The 20,616-nt window shown below is 33.3% G+C and overlaps 1 protein-coding gene across 8 annotated transcripts in view; it reads right to left on the reverse strand.

Moving 5' to 3' along the window:
- The window catches only part of CPEB2 (cytoplasmic polyadenylation element binding protein 2), a 70,107-nt gene that overhangs the window by 19,030 nt on the left and 30,461 nt on the right, over window positions 1-20,616 (reverse strand). For 3 of the 8 annotated variants that reach the window (XM_045771312.2, XM_045771309.2, XM_045771311.2), the window contains 2 exons: window positions 20,174-20,224; window positions 12,417-12,440 (listed from right to left, as the gene is read on the reverse strand). The exons of 2 other annotated variants lie outside the window; for them this stretch is intronic. In XM_045771312.2, the coding sequence (XP_045627268.2) occupies window positions 12,417-12,440; window positions 20,174-20,224 (75 nt within the window). The remainder of the gene's footprint in view (window positions 1-12,416; window positions 12,441-20,173; window positions 20,225-20,616) is intronic. 3 more of the 8 variants (XM_045771314.2, XM_045771310.2, XM_045771313.2) reach the window with 1 other exon arrangement.

Raw genomic sequence — 20,616 nt, forward strand, 5'->3', positions numbered from 1 at the left:
TTTACTCAGTGCATTAGAGAGGGTAAGATATTTCTAAGTAAAAATATTTATTAGAACATGGTTTTGAGTAAATTTTCCAAGTGGAAGGAGAAACATAAAAGAGGAAAACATGAATTTATTTAAGAAATAGGGAGCAGTCAAAATTGACTACTACATGTCGGAAATAAGGAGAGTATAAGTAATAAAAACAGCTTTGAGGCTAGTCAGAATACTTAGCCTTCAACATCAGGCTAAAGGAGATGTTTTACTTAGTATGTGATTAAAACAAACAAAAAACTGGATATGGGGGTTCAAGCAAGATAACTTTACTGGTGCTTTGGGAAGACTTATAGCAAATGTGGTTAAGGTGATTAGAAATGAACAGATCAGGAAGGATGGACAGGGGAGATAACTATAGCAGTGAAGAGAAGATATCTGGGAAACAAGACAGAAAAATGGGGAGGATGAGCTAAAAGAAAGTATTAGAACATGAATAATAAGAATCATTAAATAAATATAAAGACAATAAAGACCAAAAATGGTATAAGAAAGGGTATATGTGGAAGGAAACAATCAGTAAAACTAAAAGGTAACCTTTGGAATGGGAGAAGACATTTGCAAATGACACTGACATATCTGATAAAGGGTTAGTATCCAAAATATGTAAAGAACTTATAAAACTGAACACACAAAAAACGATCCAGTTAAAAAATTGGCAGAAGACCTGAACAGACATTTTTCCAAAGAGGACATATAGCTGGCTAACAGACATATGAAAAGGTACTCATCATCACTCATCATCAGGGACATGCAAACCAAAGCTACAATGAGATTATCACTTCACACCAGTTAGAATGGCTAAAATTAACAACTCAAGAAACAACAGGTGTTGGCAAGGATGCAGAGAAAAGGGAACCTTCTTACACTGTTGGTGGGAATGCAAGTGGGTGCAGGCACTCGAAAACAGTATGGAGGTTCCTCAAAAAGTTAAAAATAGAGCTACCTTATGAGCCAGCACTGCACTACTATGTATTGCCAAAAGGATACAAAAACACTGATTCAAAGGGATACATGCACCCTGATGTTTGTAGAATTATCAATAATTAGCCAAATCATGGAAAGAACCCAAATGTCCATCAACTGATGAATGGATAAAGATGGGATATATATACGCAAATGGAATATTACTCAGCCATCAAAAATAATGAAATCTTGCCAACGGCAACAATGTGGATGGAGCGAGAGAGTATAATGCTAAGCAAAATAAGTCAGTCAAAGACAAATACTGTATGATTTCACTCATATGTGGAATTTAAGAAACAAAACAGATGAACCGGGGGGGGGGGAAGAGAAAGACAAACCAAGAAACAGACTCTTAACTACAGAGAACTAACTGAAAGCTGATGAAGGGGAGTAGGCAGGGGATGGGTGAAATAGGTGATGGGGATTAAGGAGTGCACTGTCATGATGAGCACTGGGTGTTGCACCGGGTGTTGTATGTAAGTGATGGATCACTAAATTCGACATCCGAAACCAATCTTACACTGTATGTTCAGAAACTGGAATTTAAATAAAACCTTGAAAGAAAAAAAAAAGGGTAGGTATGTCAAACTGCATAGGCAGAGAAGATGTTCAGGATTAAATGTAAGGTAGGAGGTTGCAAATGGAGCGGAGAAAGTAAATAAGCCACATTTTTTTGAAGACAGTCAATTTTACAGAAATGACACTTGAAGGTTCTTTGTAATATCACTGAAGACAACTCCACAGAGAAATGATAAGGCAGTTCCTTGAGAAATTTATAAAGAAGTAATGGAACATTCAAGGAGCTCAAGAAAGCAGTGGTAAGAAAAGCACAAAGCCAAAATATTATTGTAACACACTGCCAAAGAAAAATGCGATAAATTAAAAAAAAAAAAAAAGAAAGAGGAGCCATGAAATAACAGTGTGAGACATTAAGATAATCATTTTAAAAAATGACAACTGTTCGAGGACATGCATGATCTTTGAAGGTAAGCAATTTTAGTAAAGTTGGATGGGAGTCACACTGAGTGTAGAGTTTTATAAAGACATCAAAAGAAGATGATTCTTTAGAAGTTTATTAGAGAGGAAAAAGGGAAAATAAAAATGCAGAGAAACTGTTTTTCTTTCAAGATGGAATATAAGGTTTTTTTTTTTTTTGGATGAGGAGACAATACATAGAATCTATAGCATGTGCCTTAACATATACAAGTAATATTCAACATTAAGAAGTCATTAATATAACATCTTGAAAAATATGACTCTTAATGATACAAGTGATATAAACAAAGACCATGTGAAATGTGATGGCCTGCAGAGAACTGGGGTTGGGGTGAGAAGGGGGCTACTGTTAAACTGTATGTAGCTAGCTAGACGCTGGAAGTAAGAATTTTAAGTTTCTAACACCAAAAACAGGGAGGAAGATCCTATTTGTATAGGAATAAGGAATTACTGTACAGATTTAAATTCAATTTAAATAAGATGTTCTGAAAGATGTCCATGTTAACTAAGTATCTTCGTGAATATTTAACTTTTCTAACACCTTTGCTAGCAGAAATAAGGACTAATGTAAAACAAATGACAATAGTCTGTGTGATCAACAGAAAGAAAGCCCTTCACAAGTATTTTATCTAACTATTTCATTTAAGAAAATAAACCTCATCAAGATCCATTACAAATAATACTGTAAATAACTGGTTCAACTTCTAAGGTCGGACTTTAATAATTCTGTATTTTAAAAGGAATAAGATGAGGCAGAAAACATGCATATTAGTTTTTAATAGAAAAATTACAAATCCAAATTTTATACTTATTTCAGACATGTCAATACATTTGAAATCATTTCACTTTAAAGTGCCCTAACATACATGTGAATTTAGCAGTTCCATGAATATAATAAAAAAAGTCTTTCTAATAGACTTTTATCTTGAGCAAAAATGTAGATCATAAATATTTAGGGTCTAAATAGAAATACTAAATGCAGTGACAAAGCAAATCACTACATAAGAGAGGTGACCCAAAAATGGTTTAAATTTTTTGTGTTAACTGTTAATACTGTAATATAACCACGTTTTAACAATGGTTCTATATTACTAACTATAGTAGTTTTAACTATAACAAATAAATTATAGTTAATAAAATAACTATCAAAAATCTATTTGTCTAAAATCTAGTAAGCAAAGCTCAGCTGAACAAAGGATGTAATGGAAAGTCTAAGAAACATCACACACTGGCCATACTAACAAGAATTTTCATTGCTAGGGGCGCCTGGGTGACTCAGTTGGTTAGGCATCTACCTTTGACCTAGGTCACGACCCCAGAGTCCAGGGACTGAGCCCAGCACTGGGCTCCTTGCTCAGTGGGGAGCCTGCTTCTCCCTCTCCCTCTGCCATTCCCCCTGCTTGTGCTCTCTGGATCTATTTCTCCGTCAAATAAACAAATAAAATCTTAAAGAAAGCCTTTTCAGGATGCCTGGGTGGCTCAGTCAGTTAAGTGTCTGCCTTCAGCTAAGGACCCTGGGATCAAGTCCCACATCAGGCTCCTTGCTCACTAGGGAACCTGCTTCTCGCCCCCACCCCCACCCCCCGCCCTTGTGCACTCACTCGCTCACTCTCTCTCTCGGACAAATAAATAAAATCTTTAAGCAAAATTTTTTTCATTGCTAGAAAATCATGACCACTTTCAAGAAGCCATAAAAACTATGGAATTAAGTACTCATTTAAAAGAAGAGTTAACTGAGAATACATCAACAAAAATATCACTTTTTATCTTGCCAATTATGTTTCCCTATAACCTAAATTAATATGATTATAAAAGGAGAACCACTAAATAATGACATCTTTTATGTGCAGCACACTTTAAACATGCTTTGTAAGAATGATACACACATATATTTAGTGCCTGAAAATGACTGGCAATAAATGTAAAATTATATACATTGGGAGAAGTAAAATTGTATTATAAAAAGATTTGGACTAAAACACAACGGTTTTCAACCAAAATTAAATTATCTTTCTTTTTTTTTTGTTCTGAAAGGATGTATTTTCAGGTTCTTACACTTCAAAAGACTAAAACTGAATGATAATGAAAACACAATATAAAATTTGTGGGAGGTCACAAAAGCTATATACTGAGAGGAAAATTTCCATACTTAAGAGAAAAAGTTATAGTTTTAAAATACATATTAGAAAAAGAAGAAATGTTTAGATAATCCTAGTTTCTGCCACAAAAAGAGAGAAAACAGCAAATTAAATACAAAGAGAGTAAGATAAAAGAAATAAAAAACTAAAATCAATGACATATAAAATAACATGAAAGCAAATCAACAAAGCCAAAAAATGGCTCTTCGAAAGCTTATAAAATTGATATACCTGTAAGCAAAGTTTATCAAATTTATCAAGAAAAAAAAAACTCAATTTACCAATACTTAATGGAAAAGGGGACATCAACCAACACAGAGCCTATGTACATAAAAGGCTACACTTCCTAACTAGTTTTGCAACCCTGATAGTAAAACCTTGTATGAACATTACAAGAAAAGAAAACTACCTGTCAATATCCCTTATGAACATAGAGTCAGAAATCCTAAAGAAAATACTGACAGGTTGAATCTAGAAATATACACAAATGGAAAACACATCATGATTAAATAGAGTTCACCCCCAGGAATATAAGATTGATTGAGTCAGTAAAGCGTGCCACTCTTGATCTTGGGTTGTGAACTTGAGCCCCACGTTGGGTGTAGAGCTAACGAACTAAACAAATAAAAGGAAAAAATAAAAATAAAAGTATACTGATATAAGATTAAAATTCTGCTTTTCTGTCTCTCTGTTCAAAAGACAAAGTTTTCCAAAATTGCTGGTTTGGACTTGATTAAAAAAAGCAAAAAAAAAAAAAAAATCAATTACTGTAATTCACATTAACAGAAGGAAACAAATATCACACAATCATTTCCACAGATGTCAGAAATGCATCTGATAAAGTTCAACAGCCATTCATGATTAAAAACTCCCAGCAAACTAGGAATAGGCAAGAACTTCCACAATCTGATAAAGTGCATTAAAAACCCAGAGTTTACATCTTCAGTGAGAAACTATCAAATGCCTTTTCCCTGAGGTTTGGAAGAACGTTCACTTATTTCTATTCAAATTGTACTGGAGGTAGAACTAGTACAGTAAGATGAGGGGAAAAAAGTGTCAAATACTCACAAGGAAAAAAATAAACTGTCCTTGCTAAGAACATGATTTTATATGGAAAATTCAAGACTCAAACTACTAGAAATAAGTGCATTTAGCTAGGGGACAAATACAAAGTCAACTTACAAAAATCAACTTATTTCTAGACGACAGTACTAATGGAAAAAAAATTAAAATAATGCTATTCCTTATGTCATCAAAATACATCAAATACTAGGAACAAATTAAACAAAAGATATGCAAGACCTTTACACTGAAAACAAAAATTTGCTGAGAAATTCTGCAAGACTAAAGGAAATGAATAGAGAGAAGAAATCAACATGTGAGATGTAAATTCTCTCCAAATTATCTATAAATTTAATACAATGTCATTCAAAATCCAAGCACATTTTTGTCTTCTAGAAATCTCAAGGAAATTCTGAAATTTATGATAAATCAAAGGATTCACAACAGTTTAAAAATCATATAAAAGAATAAAGTCAGAGGATTACACAAGCAGATTTCAAGACTTACTAGTTAGCTATGATTATTAAGAATGTAACACTGACGTTAAGATAGGAAAATAGTTAACTGGAACAAAATAGAGTCCAGGAAGAGACCCCAAATTTACAGTCAGTTGATGTTTTTCAAGGTTATCTATGTAGTTCAATGTGGAAAGGAAGATTTTTTTTTTTTTCAATAAATGGTGATGAACCAATGGATATCCAGCTGGAGGGGGAGAAAAAGGAACCTTGATTCCTATTCTCACACCATACCAAAAATAAATTCAAGACTTAAATGTAAAGGATAAAACAGCTAAGTTTCTAGAATTTCTTCATGATGTCTGGGGACAGGCAGTAATTTCTTAGGACCAAAAGGCACTAATGATAAAAGAAAACAACTGGACTTCCATCAGAATTAAATACTTTGTTGCTTATCAAAAGACCGTAAAGTGAAAAGGCAAGCAACTACTAGAAAGTAGGACAAAATACATAAAGAACTCTCTTAAATGAAACAGACAAAAGACTTGTACTGAATTAAAAATGGGCAAAAAACGTGTACTGAAACTTTATAGAAGAATATAATGGATAGGTTATAAGCTTATGAAAAGGTTTCAACATCACCCTTAGTTATCAGGAAGATACAGATTAGAATAATGAGATGTCACTTTAAAGCCTATCAGGATGGGTAAAATTAGAAAGCTTAACAATACAAAGTCTTATACTCTATTCGAGTATAAAACTGGCAAACTAGTTCGTAGTTTCTAATAAAGTTAAGCATACATTCAATCTATGAACGAGCAACTCCACTCTTAGCTATACATCTAAGAGAAATGAGTGCTTATGTACACACACACACACACACACACACACAGAAAAGAAAAAGGGAACAAAATATTTATGGTAGTTTTTATTTACAACAGGTCCCAAATGGAAAACAACTCAAATGTCTGTCAATATTTGGGAAAGGGACAAACTGTGGTATATTTACACAGTGATTCTATTCACTAATAAAAAATAAATAACTACAGATAGTAATTTCTCTTCTATACAATCTTAACATCTTACAATTTCCCTTTGAGACTGAAGTTATAAGTATTCAAAAGCAATTATTTATGAAATTTTCAAATGTTTTCTTCTTTTAAAAGAAGAACTGGATGCGGTTGTTCCTAAGGTTCTTACCATAATAATTAGAAGTTTTTTTCTCCAAATAATCTTAAAGGTGAGATTTTCATGCTGTTAAAACCAGCAACAACGGATACTGATTAACAAGCCCTACAGTCAAAAGAATTTTAAACTATAATTACAGTTGCATTGTTTGAAGGGTTAAGGCTTTTTTTCCCCCCCTATTTTTTGAAATCATCATTTGATCTTGACATCAAACACCTCATTTATATTTTCTGGCTGTTGTTATGAAAATCTTGACTCAAAATTCTCTATCATACTACAAGGTAACAAGGTTATACAGAATTCCTACTTCAGTGATTCTAACTTAAAATGTATATACACCCATATTTATTTGTAACATATATGTGAAAATATACACACATTTGTAACACATGCATGTATATAAACATGAAAATTAATACAATGCAATATGAGATTAGTTATAACCAAGATTAGAGTGAGATTCTAACTAGGAGTTCTTTAAGAGATTTACAAAGAATGTGATAGTTTTAGACAGAAAAATGTTGAGGAGAAAAAAGAGGGGACACTGTAGGTAGAAGATACTTGAGTAAAGAAACATTCCAAAGGCCATATCAAGGTAAAATATAGAAAACTGGAGACATTCTTAACTATGTGCTCAAAAGCCCTACTTGTGAATGCAAGTAAAATACCTCACAGTAAGTTAGTCACTTAAAATGTACAATAAAAATTTTGAAGGTAAAATAGTTACAATAAAGATTATAGAGGAGGTAATAAGAGATGAATGAGAGATGACAGAGATGAAAAAAAAAGATAAACGAAGACTGCCCAATCACTGCCAATGAAAGAGTGTAAGATTACTTCCGTGTTGCCAGGGCTCTTTAACAGGTACCCAAAATCCTTCTAACATGAAGGCAACATTATAGGATCTACAGTCCTCTAACAAGACTAAAAAGATATCTTCTACCAAAACACAAAATTGGCAAAGGTTTTAGAGTAAGAAAACAGCCACTACCACAAATACAAGCCTTGTTTGTTATGGATAATTAAGATTCTAATTACTCATTTCAAAATATTTTAATAACAAGGATTAGAGAATGCTTGAGACTTTTCTATATTCCCATAAAAAATGTTTACTCCATCCAATAATAAAAGTTACACGATGAGCTTCTGAAACTGAAGATGGGGCAAGACACTAGATTATGACTAGGCTGTTTGTATGACAGGACAGTTGGCCCCGACACCTGGTTTCCTGGTGTGGGAAGGTATGTACTTACAACAGGGGTTGTAAGCAATTACTAACTTTACACTGGTGGCTATGTTAATGTGCCCAAATCATAGCTATATTGACTTATCAGATTTTGACCTTATTTTGGAAGCCCAGACTAAGGAAATTTCTCAACATATCCAAAGGGGGAGGCAGGAAAGGAAAAGAAAACATTTGTACAAAATTCGGCAATTTACAATTTGAATCTTAGCATAGTTCTTTGATCTCAATGCATTATCCTGTACTTTCATTTACTAAATGTTGTCCTAAAAATAAAAAAAAAAAAAAACTATATAAATTAAGGGTGAATATGAATATCCTTCCCATCTTCCAAGATCCTAAAGTCACTCTATTGGAGCAGAAAAATCTACCAATGTGATGGCATGATTTTTATCTAATATGAAAAGATCAAAAAAACTATCAAAACAACAGAGACAGATCCAAGACTGAACTCTCTCAAGACCACCTACTTAATCAGGTAGAATCACTAAGAAGGTATGCTTTTCCAAAGAACTGAGGAAGAAGCTATAGGGTACCCTTACCACCTAAAAAGATTTTGCCCCAATAATAGGTTCATCTTTTTCTCAGAGAGGATGGATAAGACATTTAATTTTAATAATCAATTATAGCCTAGTATGTCCTTGTAAATTATTTTCTAGACATAATATATTTGACAAGTTCACTAAAATTTTGTTTCTTTTGGATACTGGTATGGCTGGGTACAGAGTAGGTAGAAGTTAGCCTCTTCAAGGCGGAGGGGTAAGCAAATTTTTTTCTGTAAATATTTTAGGCTTTTGTAGGCCATATTGTTGTATGTACTGCTGTAACTACTTAACTCTGCCATCATTGTAGCTCCAAAGCAGCCAGACAAAAAGTGGATGGGCATTGCTGTGTTCTAAAAAAACTTTGTTTATGGTTTGGAAGTTTGGCCTGTGGGCCACAGTTTGCTGACCTCTGTCTTCCAGTATTACTCTGGCTTTTTTTCATGCTTTGTAGATTTTGCCTATTCTCTGACAGTTATCAAAAGTATTTCTCAAAGAAGAAGAATCTCAGCCTTGATTTCATCATAAAAGTATTTGATAGTGGTGATATTTAGGGGGTGTACTCTGGCTACTTTACAAGACTAAGAGTTAAACAAATTTGAATCAAATCTAACCAAATCAGAATGCTGGGTCAATTTTAAAGCAATACATGGTATACTGTATTATTAATATTCCTTGTTTATTACATTGCATAAATCTGAATGGTTACACTAAATCCAACCTCTCTAACTGAATTTCCATAATTTCATTCCCTTTTAAAATCCTTTCTCCTATTTCGTTCCATATACAATCTATTAACTCAAGCTTTGGGATTACCTGCTAGAACAGACTGCATTGTGATGTTTAGCCCTATCAACTAAAATAGGCTCTATTACTTAAAATATCCTATATATTTTTGTTCCTTTGGGAGCACAGTAGCCCTTTAATCCTTTATTAAAGGGATAGATTGCAATATAAAAATATTTGAGGTGGAGAGAGAGAATTTAAATTACATTTTACATCTCCCTTCACACTCCTACCCTAACCCAACCCCAGACCAGTGTTGTTCACTCTTACCTTCCTCCTCCCTGATCCTGATCCCCAGACAGCTCTGAAGTAGAACTTTTTATGGCTCTCAGAGTATAGAGATACATAGGACTTGGGGCAGAAAGAAATATTTGCTCTTTCTTAATTACTTCCAGTATAATTACATTTTGAATATTCCTAAAGTATATTTTATATATTAATAACTAGAGCCAATTTGATTTAAAGTTCTTCTTGACATTATTAAGGAAATTAAAATATATAAAGTCATTTTGGTAGTAATTTGGTTTGACGGCAGTCAAGTGGGAAATCTTTTAAATGAAAACAGCTCCTCTATGCCTGGGTTTAAAGGTGAGTCAAAGGTGGCAAGAAAGAACAAATAATTCTTCCTAAACTGCTCTACAAGGTCAAAATGCCTTGTGAAAACAATACTGTTCACCCACCGCTGCACTGGTAAAGAGCAATGTCTTATTTTTGGTAAGAATTATATCAACTCATTGTGACACATCCCACATGAGCAGTAGATCTGATATGTATCAGACTTTTTTTATTTTTTAGAAAAGAAAATGATTAAATAAAATTAGTTAATGCAGTTCCTCTGATGGACCAAATGTTAAACATGAGGCCCACACAAGGGGGATCTTGGTAGTTAAAGGTTATCAGTGTGATAATGATATTGTATCTAGCATAGAAAAAGGAAAAAATGAGTAGAAAATAGCAAGAGAGCCAGGCTACTTCAAGTCCTTTCTGAGTCATTCCTTTGGTATGTGTGTGGGTTTGTTTCTTTTTCTTTCTTTCTTTTCTTTCTTTCTCTCTTTCTTTCTTTCTTTTAATGTTTTATTACTGTGTCAAAGTACTTTCAAATTCAAATAAAACCTCTCAATAAGTATTTCTAATGGGTATATTTTTCATATGGCCATCAAAATTGAAATTTTAAAAGCAGACTCCGACTATTCACAGAGGACCAACTGAAAAACTACTAATGCCATATAATTTGAAAGGGAAATTCAGGTGTTACCCCTTAATGTTAAGCCAAGTAAGTGTGACAACTATCAGTTCTGTCCTAAAGAAAGCTTCTCCAGAAGCCTTAAAACCATGTGAGTCTTCTTTCTTCCAAAGCTGGCAGGCAGCTCTGAAGTTTTTATCTCTATCCTCTGGGGAGCCATAAAGAGTAGTAGTAAGTTCCCACCTGAAAGGAGAAAATTTTGCTTTTTCTTGATATCATAATCGTAGTCTATAATTATTGAATTGAGATAAAAGAAGATAAACAACAACATGACTGTCTGATACTGTGCTCCTAAGAACTTCCTAGATTGTAATATTTATGCTGGAGTATGCCAAATTAGATTAAACATAAATTACTATGGTTAAAAAATGAAAAATGTATAGAAAGAAAAGATCCTAAATTAAACTTCTCTAGAGTTTCAAAAATACCTAAAAATCACAGCCTGATAAGTGGGTTTTTCCAAAAGAATTGAAGCTCCATAGTCCACAGATGTGAAAACAGGTACTGAAACTCTAAAAGTTTAGAGTTTCCCCCTCTTCTCAGTTGCTAACAACAACCTTTAGAAGGTCATTCAGCTTTAGTTTTCCGAGTTTTGAGTTTCTATATCCTGTAATTTTTTTAGCCAGAAAACTAAGGAACCAAGAGATTCAGTCAAGCATTTGAAGAAACCAGATTCCAAAAATGAAGTTAAATTTAGACAATGTGAAATACAAAACTGGAAATACTACTTAAGAATATATAATACTTGTTTCTGTCATCAGTGGTGGCAGAAAGTTTTAGGTTGTTTGTTTTCAAAGTGCACATACTCATGACTACATGAAAAGAAATTGAAGCACTGGCACATATTTATAAAATTTATCAAAAGGCACTATTATTACTGTCTATCCTCCATGGCTCAAGGGAGATTTTAGGGGTCAAGGAAAATCCTTTTTTATTCATTTTGGTACTTAAAACAGCTATTTAAATATCATGATTATTGTGCAATCAGAGGATAATCTAGTGGTATAAAATTACTTTTGCTTCTTCTCATCCCATCTACTTTGCTCCCTCCCAGTCTGCACATGAGAAAGAGAAGCCAAGTTTTAAGCCCCAGAACATGTCAGCGGCTATCCAGAAAGGTTTAGTAGTCCAGCCTCTCACGGTCCTTATTTTGTCCTTAAGATAGCAAGACCCCAGAGGGGAAGACTGGTGCAGGAGAGAAAGAGAGTATGTGAATGAGTGTGAGTGTGCCTACGTGGTGTAGAGAGAGGGAGAAAGAAAGCATTATATTCTTAGAAGACACAGAAATATCAGCAACATGATTTCTATACATTAGTGTTAACAACAGCCTATTTGGTATTTACTTTCAACTGGGTCAGACATAAAACTAATAGAGTTGTAAATGATGTACCAGAGATAACCAGTTACAGATTTAGAGAGTAGAAAAAGCATACTGCATGTCACCTTCACTACAATTTATTAAACATATTTTTTAAGAAAACTATAAATAGTAGCTTTATTTTAAAAGGTATAAAAATTACTTTAAACAGTTAAAATCTGGACAGTTTAAAAGGAAGACATTTATTAAATAACAATATTAGAATGACAATGTGATTTAAAGGTTAAAAGATTTAGGATTCAAAACTTTGACAAGTGTGCAAATCAAAATAAAACTTTTCTGTGAGTTTTCAGACAGTGCATTAAAAATCTAGGCTAATTACAGCATTGATCAGTAAAACCCAATTAAAAACAGTTATACCATAGCAAACAGAAATGAATTACCTCGTCTTCGCCCATAACTCCTTGCTGCATGTAAACAAAGGACAAATTGTAAAATGTCAGAACTAAAAACAAGCCCACCCATACAAATATTCGTGATATGAAAAGCTAAGTGGGCATCTGGTAATCAGTGCTACTTTGTTTTAAGATCTAGGACAATGTCACTGTATAATATCTGTATGGTGTTTTACCATTTACAAAGCACTTTTATTACATATACTGAACTGTACAAAAAATGAAATTAATAAGAAGTAAACCATTTATTCTCATTCATGCTTAAATTCATGAATAAATATTTCTTTAATCTGATCAGTATAGTAATATGTAACACCTTACAGTTAAACAGCATCCCAAATAATGAATGGAAACAACCTGAATTAAATCCTTATTTTCCTAATTATAAAGAGTGATAAAGCAGATACAGTCCAACAAATAGCTACTCAAACCCAATTCACATTACGCCAAGCCTTGTGTGAAGAAAGTACTGGAAGACAGAGAAGAATGAAAAGATACAACAATATTAAACTGATACTCTGCAGCCTGTAGAGCTTAGACAGAAGGTAAAGAAATCAATCCATGTTCAGACTTGCTTAGTTGAAGAAATGACTAATGATACACTATAGCTAACAATGCTTTCAATCCTTTTGGTACGTTTTATAATCTCTAGCTAAGTTTTTATGTCTCTATCTCTGGGGTAAGAGAGATTCAGACACAAATTATTAGTAGTATTATCATAGAATAGCACATTTGTTAAATACTGTAAAAGTATAAAGCAGAAAGGCATTTCAATCTACATTACTAGCAGTTTACATAATTCCTTAGGGGAAAAAATACTGCAATTTATTCTCCATAAGAAACAACCAGTTTGATAAAATCCACAACATATTTTTAAATAACTCTTCCCCCTAAAAATCTGAGTATATGATGAGTATTTTTACCCTGGAATTAATATATGAAATCAAAGCAGTACCAAAACAAAAAACAACTGTTAAAATCAAGATCTTAACCCAAGTTTCATGAGTTTTTTAGGCGTGGGAAACTTTCCTTCTGAATACATCTCAAATCAAAATATATATTGAAAGTCATTAGAAATAGAGTTTCCCCAAAGTATAAAGCAAAGATCAAAAGAAAACATGTCACATCGTTAAATATATTCTATTATAGAAGTTTTACAAAATATAAGGCTTTAAAATAAAGAAGTATGTCCATACGTAGGAATATAGCATTAATTCCCCTATAGTAACAGTGGGAAAAACAAAATTGTCAACCCTTAGTCATTTACACTTCAAGAAATAAGTCAAGAAATAAGTCAGTAAATACAAGGTTTACATCGGAGTCTTTTATTAAAAAAACAAACTTCATTTGCATATCTGCCTCCATTATCTTATTTAGCTAGAACTACTGTAGATTTAACCTTTTCGGGAGCTCCAATTACCTCACAGCCTAGCAGACTGACTGACCTGTACATTAGTTTATATGTAAGCTTACCTGTGTGTTTGTGTGTACATACAGCTTATAAGCACATTACCTGTGTATATTACATATCGCTAACCAGACCTATATATTAGTTTAGGGTAAGGGTAGGGGTGGAAGTAACATTTTTGCTGTGGAAGTCTCCCAACACTTAAAAAAGCCTTAAAAAAAATCAGTATCTCAAAGAGATGGGAGATCAACTGTGGAAAATCTAATAGCAATTTTAAAAGAGCTAACAAGAACAGACCACGGAGGAATCAATTCACTGAAGTCTTGATAGTTGTATTAAGTGTGGAAATGGTCAATAGGCCCCAGTCACAGCACCAGTCTTAGGAGTTAGGCTCCTTACTTATCTCTATGCATGATCTAAATGGTATTAATCCAGTATAAATTTGCTTTATGCGATTTCATTCATGGGGGTAGAAGGTGGATCATTTACAAAGCAAATAAAATTATTCTCATCAAGTTTAAAGTCAAATTATGAACTATAATGAAGTAATGACATGGCAAATAATTCTTGACCTATTGAGAAAATTAAAGACATCATAACCAGTTTATATTCTTAGCTGTTATATTCTTTGCTGAGGCTATTCAATACTAAAATAGTCAAAATATGTACAAATGTTCATAACATCTTAGGTTTCATCTCATTCCTACGCTTGAACATATTATTTAGAAAATTTCTCCAACTATCTCATACCTGAGGAATTTTAGAATCCTGTAAAGAGCTATTCCACTTATTTTTTGGACAACTCTCAAATTTCAAATCTCTACATTACCAAAAATAGAACTGACTGCATGAAGCTAAACCATGTAAAACATTTCCCATCCGCTGTCATGGAAATAACCAATCTGCTACCATCACACTAAACAATGGTGTGTATACTCACTTTCCTACCAGTGTTCTTATGGGAATTTCTGGAGTATGTTCTTCTGTAACTCAGATTTAGAATTATTAAAAGCCCCCAGTAAGAAAAAATCATTAAATTATTATTATGTTTTAATTAAAGAAGACTTCTTTAAACAATATGCCCCTCCAAACTCATTTAGAATATGACTTAGAAACAAAAGTGAGCAATTTTTGTATAAAAACTGTATTTAGAATATTAAATTTCAGGTACATAAGGTTTATAAAGCATTATAAAAAAGTACAACTCATTCAAAATAAGGAACTGGCTATTTAACATACATATGTAAATATATATGTGTGTGGATACATATATATGCATGTATGTTTAATTATAGTATTTTTTTTTTCATGGAGATAACAAGACGGCTGTGAAAAAAGACCTTTTTTACACAAGTGACTTTACAATTAATTTGGTCCTGCGTTATCAATAATCTTATTTAGGTTCTAACCCATTAAAAAGAAATAGGAGGACTCTGACACTCTTTTTGGCGTCTCTGTGCCCTTACAACTGGCTCTTAGCTACAGCTGTGGTGCATGAATTACTGCAGCTGGAGGAAAAAATGGGTAAACATACTAAATTAGCTAGAAATATTTAGGTTAAAGTTCTCTTGGTGTGAAACTAAAGAAATTCTTATTTCTTGCTCTAAAAAGCCAAAACCAGGGAGAGAAATATACCCCCAAATTATAATCCTTTTCAAGATCCAAAATAAATCTGTTATCTACTCCACTTCCAACAGCATAAAAAAGAACTGATTACGTACTCAAGTTTCCTATTTTCATGACTTAATACAGTACATTTAGAATATCTGCCCTCAGAAACACAATTTCATTACAGAGTAGATTTTTTTAGTTAAAAAATAAACATAACTTCTTTCCTCCCAAAAAGTCGAGCAAGCTCTTGATTACAAACATGGCTGTATGTGGTTAATCAAAGCAATTTTAAATTTCAAACTAGCTTGCATCACCCCATACTTCTGCTCTCTTTTCTCCTTTTGAAAAGCCGTATGGTCTAATAAAGATATAAGCTATTTTTCCTTGGGAGAGGGCTGAGAGGAACACAACATGATCCAAATAGAAATAAATACTTGAATGATACATCATTTTGAATTGGTCCTCACCACTACGAAAAACAGGGTGGCTCTGTTTTATTTTGTTCTTTCCTACTGATAATAAAATATGTGAGATTTATACACTTACAAATATAAACATTCAGGCTGTCGTTCTAACTTCAGATAGTACTTTTGTTTTTTAGACAATCTACTCATTCCTATACAATGTGACTTCCCTAAAGTGCTTCCGGATGTTAAATTTGGACTCTTCTACAATATTATTCAATAGTGGCAGTCTCCACCCGTCAATTCAACTTGATTTCTAATTAGATTGAGGAACATGGTGTGTCAGGAGCCCACTTGCAGTTATAGTTCTCTGGCAATTTTTATTGTTAATTTTTTTTTAATCTATACAACTTCATGAGACATACAGATGTGGGATTATACCTCTTCTTCTTTGAGTTAACAGAGGCTCAAAGTTAAGGATTTGCTAGAGGTATTGCACAGTTTTACCTAGTCTGACCAATTTCCTGACCTTTACCCCATTCCCTGTTTATTTCTTAAAGGAATAGTTCAAAGTTTAACTACAATGTCAATTGACAAGGAAGGTAGAATCATGAAAGCTTTACGACATTTGCCTTATCTGCATAACAACTGTACTACTATTTATATATTATTTTTTATTAAATGGACTCAAGCCTAGCACCTAGTAATAGCCTAGTAACATCACAGATTTCTGCCAGTTCTGTTTTCTCTAAGGAATGTTCCTGAATTGTAGTAGTCATGCATTTATTTTAATACACATTTGTGTACCACTAAAGTCATCTTGGGTACCATAAGGGACATGCACACCATACTTTAAGAAACACTGCCCAAGAGAGTCATTTCGTTTTTGACCCAAATTTTGTTCCAATTATAGCTCCTTCCAAATGGTTCTGGTTTGGCTTCCTGCAATAACATAAAACAAACCTTCTTTGGTCACTATACCTAACTTTCTTCAAATACTTGAAAACATTGGTTCCATCTTTTTTTAATTTTATATTCTCCAACACTTTCATCTATTCAGAGAACATGAATGTATTCTTTCAAAGTCATTTTGTCACCTTTCATCATCACCCACTGCCATAGCTAACTCTTACTTATAGGACCTGTTCTAAACACTTTACATGAATGAATTCCCTCACTTCTCAAAACAATCCCCCTGAGGCAGGCAGCATTTTGTCTACTTCTGACATAAAAGAACCTGAGTCAAACTGAAGTTAGGTAAACCGTCCAAGGTCACACAGCTAGAAATAGAAATAGCGAAGTTGGGTTTAAACCCAGATAATCTACCTCCAGAGTCTGTGGTACCAATGACTGCTTTGTTTTGTTCTGTTTTTAAGTTCAATTACCCAACATATAGTACATCTTTAGTTTTTGATATACTGTTCAATGATTCATTAGTGGTGTATAACACCCAATGCTCATCAGATCACGTGCCCAACTACTGTTAACTATTGCTAAATCACCACAAAAAATACTGATGTATAATTTATTACCAAATATTGATTTTCAAAGTCAATAATATTAGTTATGCTTGTTGGTTAAGTAATACAACTTAATCAATTGCTAATAGTGAGTTTAAATCTGTGACATACTAAAAATTAATAATTTAAAAAGTCTATGTATTGAGAATCTGTAATTTCTTTCATCAGTAATATTTAATAATAGCTTAGTATAGGCAAAGGCTTGGTATTGATAACACTTAATTCCCATATTTCCTAGGGAGACAATATGCTAGGAGTATAGCTAAATTACAAGAATTAAAAGCAGCTCAAGGAAAATTTCCCCTTACTTTTTATTGCCATTTGCTTACTTCTCTCTTCAATAACTTAGATGTCTACAAAAAAATTACTTACATCCTTAATATTCAAATATCTCTTTACCCTATAAATATACCCAATATCCTGATTCCTGCTTCCCCCTTAACAATGATCCCAAATGAGCAAAATAATTTTTTTCTCTTGAACTGTCCTTACTGACCTAAACACATTTTGATGTCCTGGTTTCATTACCTTTTCTCTCTCCTAGTCCCTTGCGAGGAAAAGTTAAAAATATCCAGGACAGCTTACTGTATTGAGTATGTAATGTGGCCCTAGAGTAGAGTGGCAGGCTATGAAGAGTGCTCACATAACAAAAAAGCAGATTTGTCCACAAGATTCAACTCTTGCCTAAAATAAAATATTCTTTTGTCTACTATGTGCTAAAATACTTCTAACCTAACATCTAGGCTATTTATGAAGGCTTCAGACAACTGATGAAATCAATTAATTTAATAATATTTAATGCAACCATGGGGCACCTCGGCTAAGTGTCTGACTCTAGCCTTTAGCTTAAGTCATGATGTCAGGGTCCTGGGATGAGCCCTGCATGTGACTCCTGTTCAGAAGGGAGTCTGCTTGTTCCCCTCCCTCTACCCTCCCCCCCAGCTCATGCTCTCTCTCTAAGTAAATAAATAAAATCTTTAAAAAATAATAATAATAATGTTTAATGTGGCCAAAAATGTAAGTTGTAAAAACAGTGCAGCTCCTAAATTCTTTGCTCACATATAACTGATGTATTCTATTGTGATTACAATATACTTCTGAATCGCCCTAGTATACTATGCATAAAGAAATCTCAGAACATCTGTGAATGATCTAACAAACTGTCTCATACAGTACCTTCCTTCAAATGGATCTTAACAGAGTATGAGAAATACACACATTCTATTTTTTCCACTGAATTGCTTTTTTTAGAAGTTACAATAGAAATGTGAATGATCTTTATCACATAGAATGTCTCGAAAGAAAATTATTTAAGGAAGTCAGGATAAATACATAAATAGTTTATTGTTACCTAAACCCATCATTATTTTATAAATCTCATAATGAAAATAAAAATTATGATCTATATGCAGTTTGTAAACTCAATTTCAACACTGTGAGTTTTAGTAACAGATTTAGAGTTCAGAGACCAGCTATTGAAATGGCATATATTTTTTTTTAATTCCATGGTAGAAGGAAAGTTAATTGAAGAAGTCCTGGAATGTGATTTCTAGTACCTTTCTGGTCAAAGACTACGTAAGCACTATAATTCACTGAATTCATGCACGTGGCCTGCTGGACTATTGTAAGGTCTCGCCCAGACATGGCCTCAGCCAGAGAGCACAGTCAGGTCCCAGGGTGAGAACCTTGACAATTCAACCTCTAACCATCCTTCAAGATCCTAACAGATAACCCTGTGCTTAGACTAAGCTGGTGTGTGGTGGACAACTCAATATATAACAGTCCAATGTTAAATGAACCAGTCAATCACATCACCAGACACTGCTTCTTCCATTTTTCTCTCATTCCAAAAGTCCTACCTCTCTTGACAATCTCCCAGGTGGCCCGGACTTTATTCCCACTTTTCCGTCACTACAGTCTTTACTTAGTATTAGTTCACATGATCGAGCTTTATACTGGCCTTTTTTTTTTAGACTTTATTCCCCAACTTCACTGCCATCTGTTCTCAACAAAGCTTTAGTTAAAATAGAAGAGCCAAGCCATTCTAATTATATAATTATGTATTTTAAAGTAAGTACTATCTCTACTCTTCCTTCTTCCTACTTCCCTCTCTTCATCCACCCTCTGATTTAAAAATACCTTTGTGAAGGATATTTTCATCCTCCATGTCCACTCCCACAATCATGGATGTGCTAAGTACTGTGACTCTGAATACAATGTTTGTCCAACAGAAAGAAAACAAACTTTAATGAAAGTTTATTTATCCTGTTTCTAACTCTGGTGAAGTTCACTGTGTAACTTTCTAGTTAGAATAAATTAAGTTAGTGTGAGCACCATATTTACACAGAATCACTAGCATATTCATTCCTTGATTAACATAAGCACAAGTACTATACTAAGTAACAAGTTCTATGCACTTTACAAACATCATCTCATTTAATTCTCATAATAAACCTTGAGATTGTTATTCCCATTTCATAGATGGAAACTAAGGCTCACAGAAGTTACTGAACAAGGTCTCACCATAAATTAGAAACCCAGTATTCATACTCAGGACTCTCTCCAAAGTCTGTGATCAATGAATTAAATCACACTGTCACAAATACACTACAATGACTGCTTTGACAGCCAGAATATATTCAAATTCATAATTCTGCTTTCTGTACAGAAGTTGTAGCTTTATTTTTATACTTATAAAATAATTAACTTCTGTGTATGGGGAAGGTATAGAGAACTATGTTCTCAATCATATTTATTTACATGAGTTAAATTGGAAACATAAAATGTTTTTATAAAACTTACCATTTAACATCAACAGATTATCAGTTCCTGGATGTGGATAGCTCAATCGACCTTTAAAAAGACAGGAAAGGGAAGTTTGAAGATTATGGAGCTACTTAAAAAGCAAGAAAAGGGAAGTGGGATAGGGAGGAAATTACTGAACATGGTATATTTCTTAAATTAAAAAAAATTTCTTAACTCAAAACATATTAACCGAAATCATCTTTGAAATTTGAAAGCATAACACAAAACAGCTAACCTTAGTTCCCAGGTCATAAGAGCACAAAGTGACTCAGAAGCAATGCCTGGAGAATAAAGGCTATTTGTTTTTTGAGATGTAAAAACAATGTAGGTATCCTAGTCCTCCCAACTTAAAATAGGATGTAAACATTTTTTAATATTTTCAAAACTGCTTATAATTCTCTCCACAGCTTTCTTTTTCCAAAAATAAAATCTGAAGAAAA

Source organism: Ursus americanus, chromosome 8, assembly GCF_024610735.1.
Source record: "Ursus americanus isolate L20-20 chromosome 8, mUrsAme1.1.p, whole genome shotgun sequence".
Taxonomy (NCBI): domain Eukaryota; kingdom Metazoa; phylum Chordata; class Mammalia; order Carnivora; family Ursidae; genus Ursus; species Ursus americanus.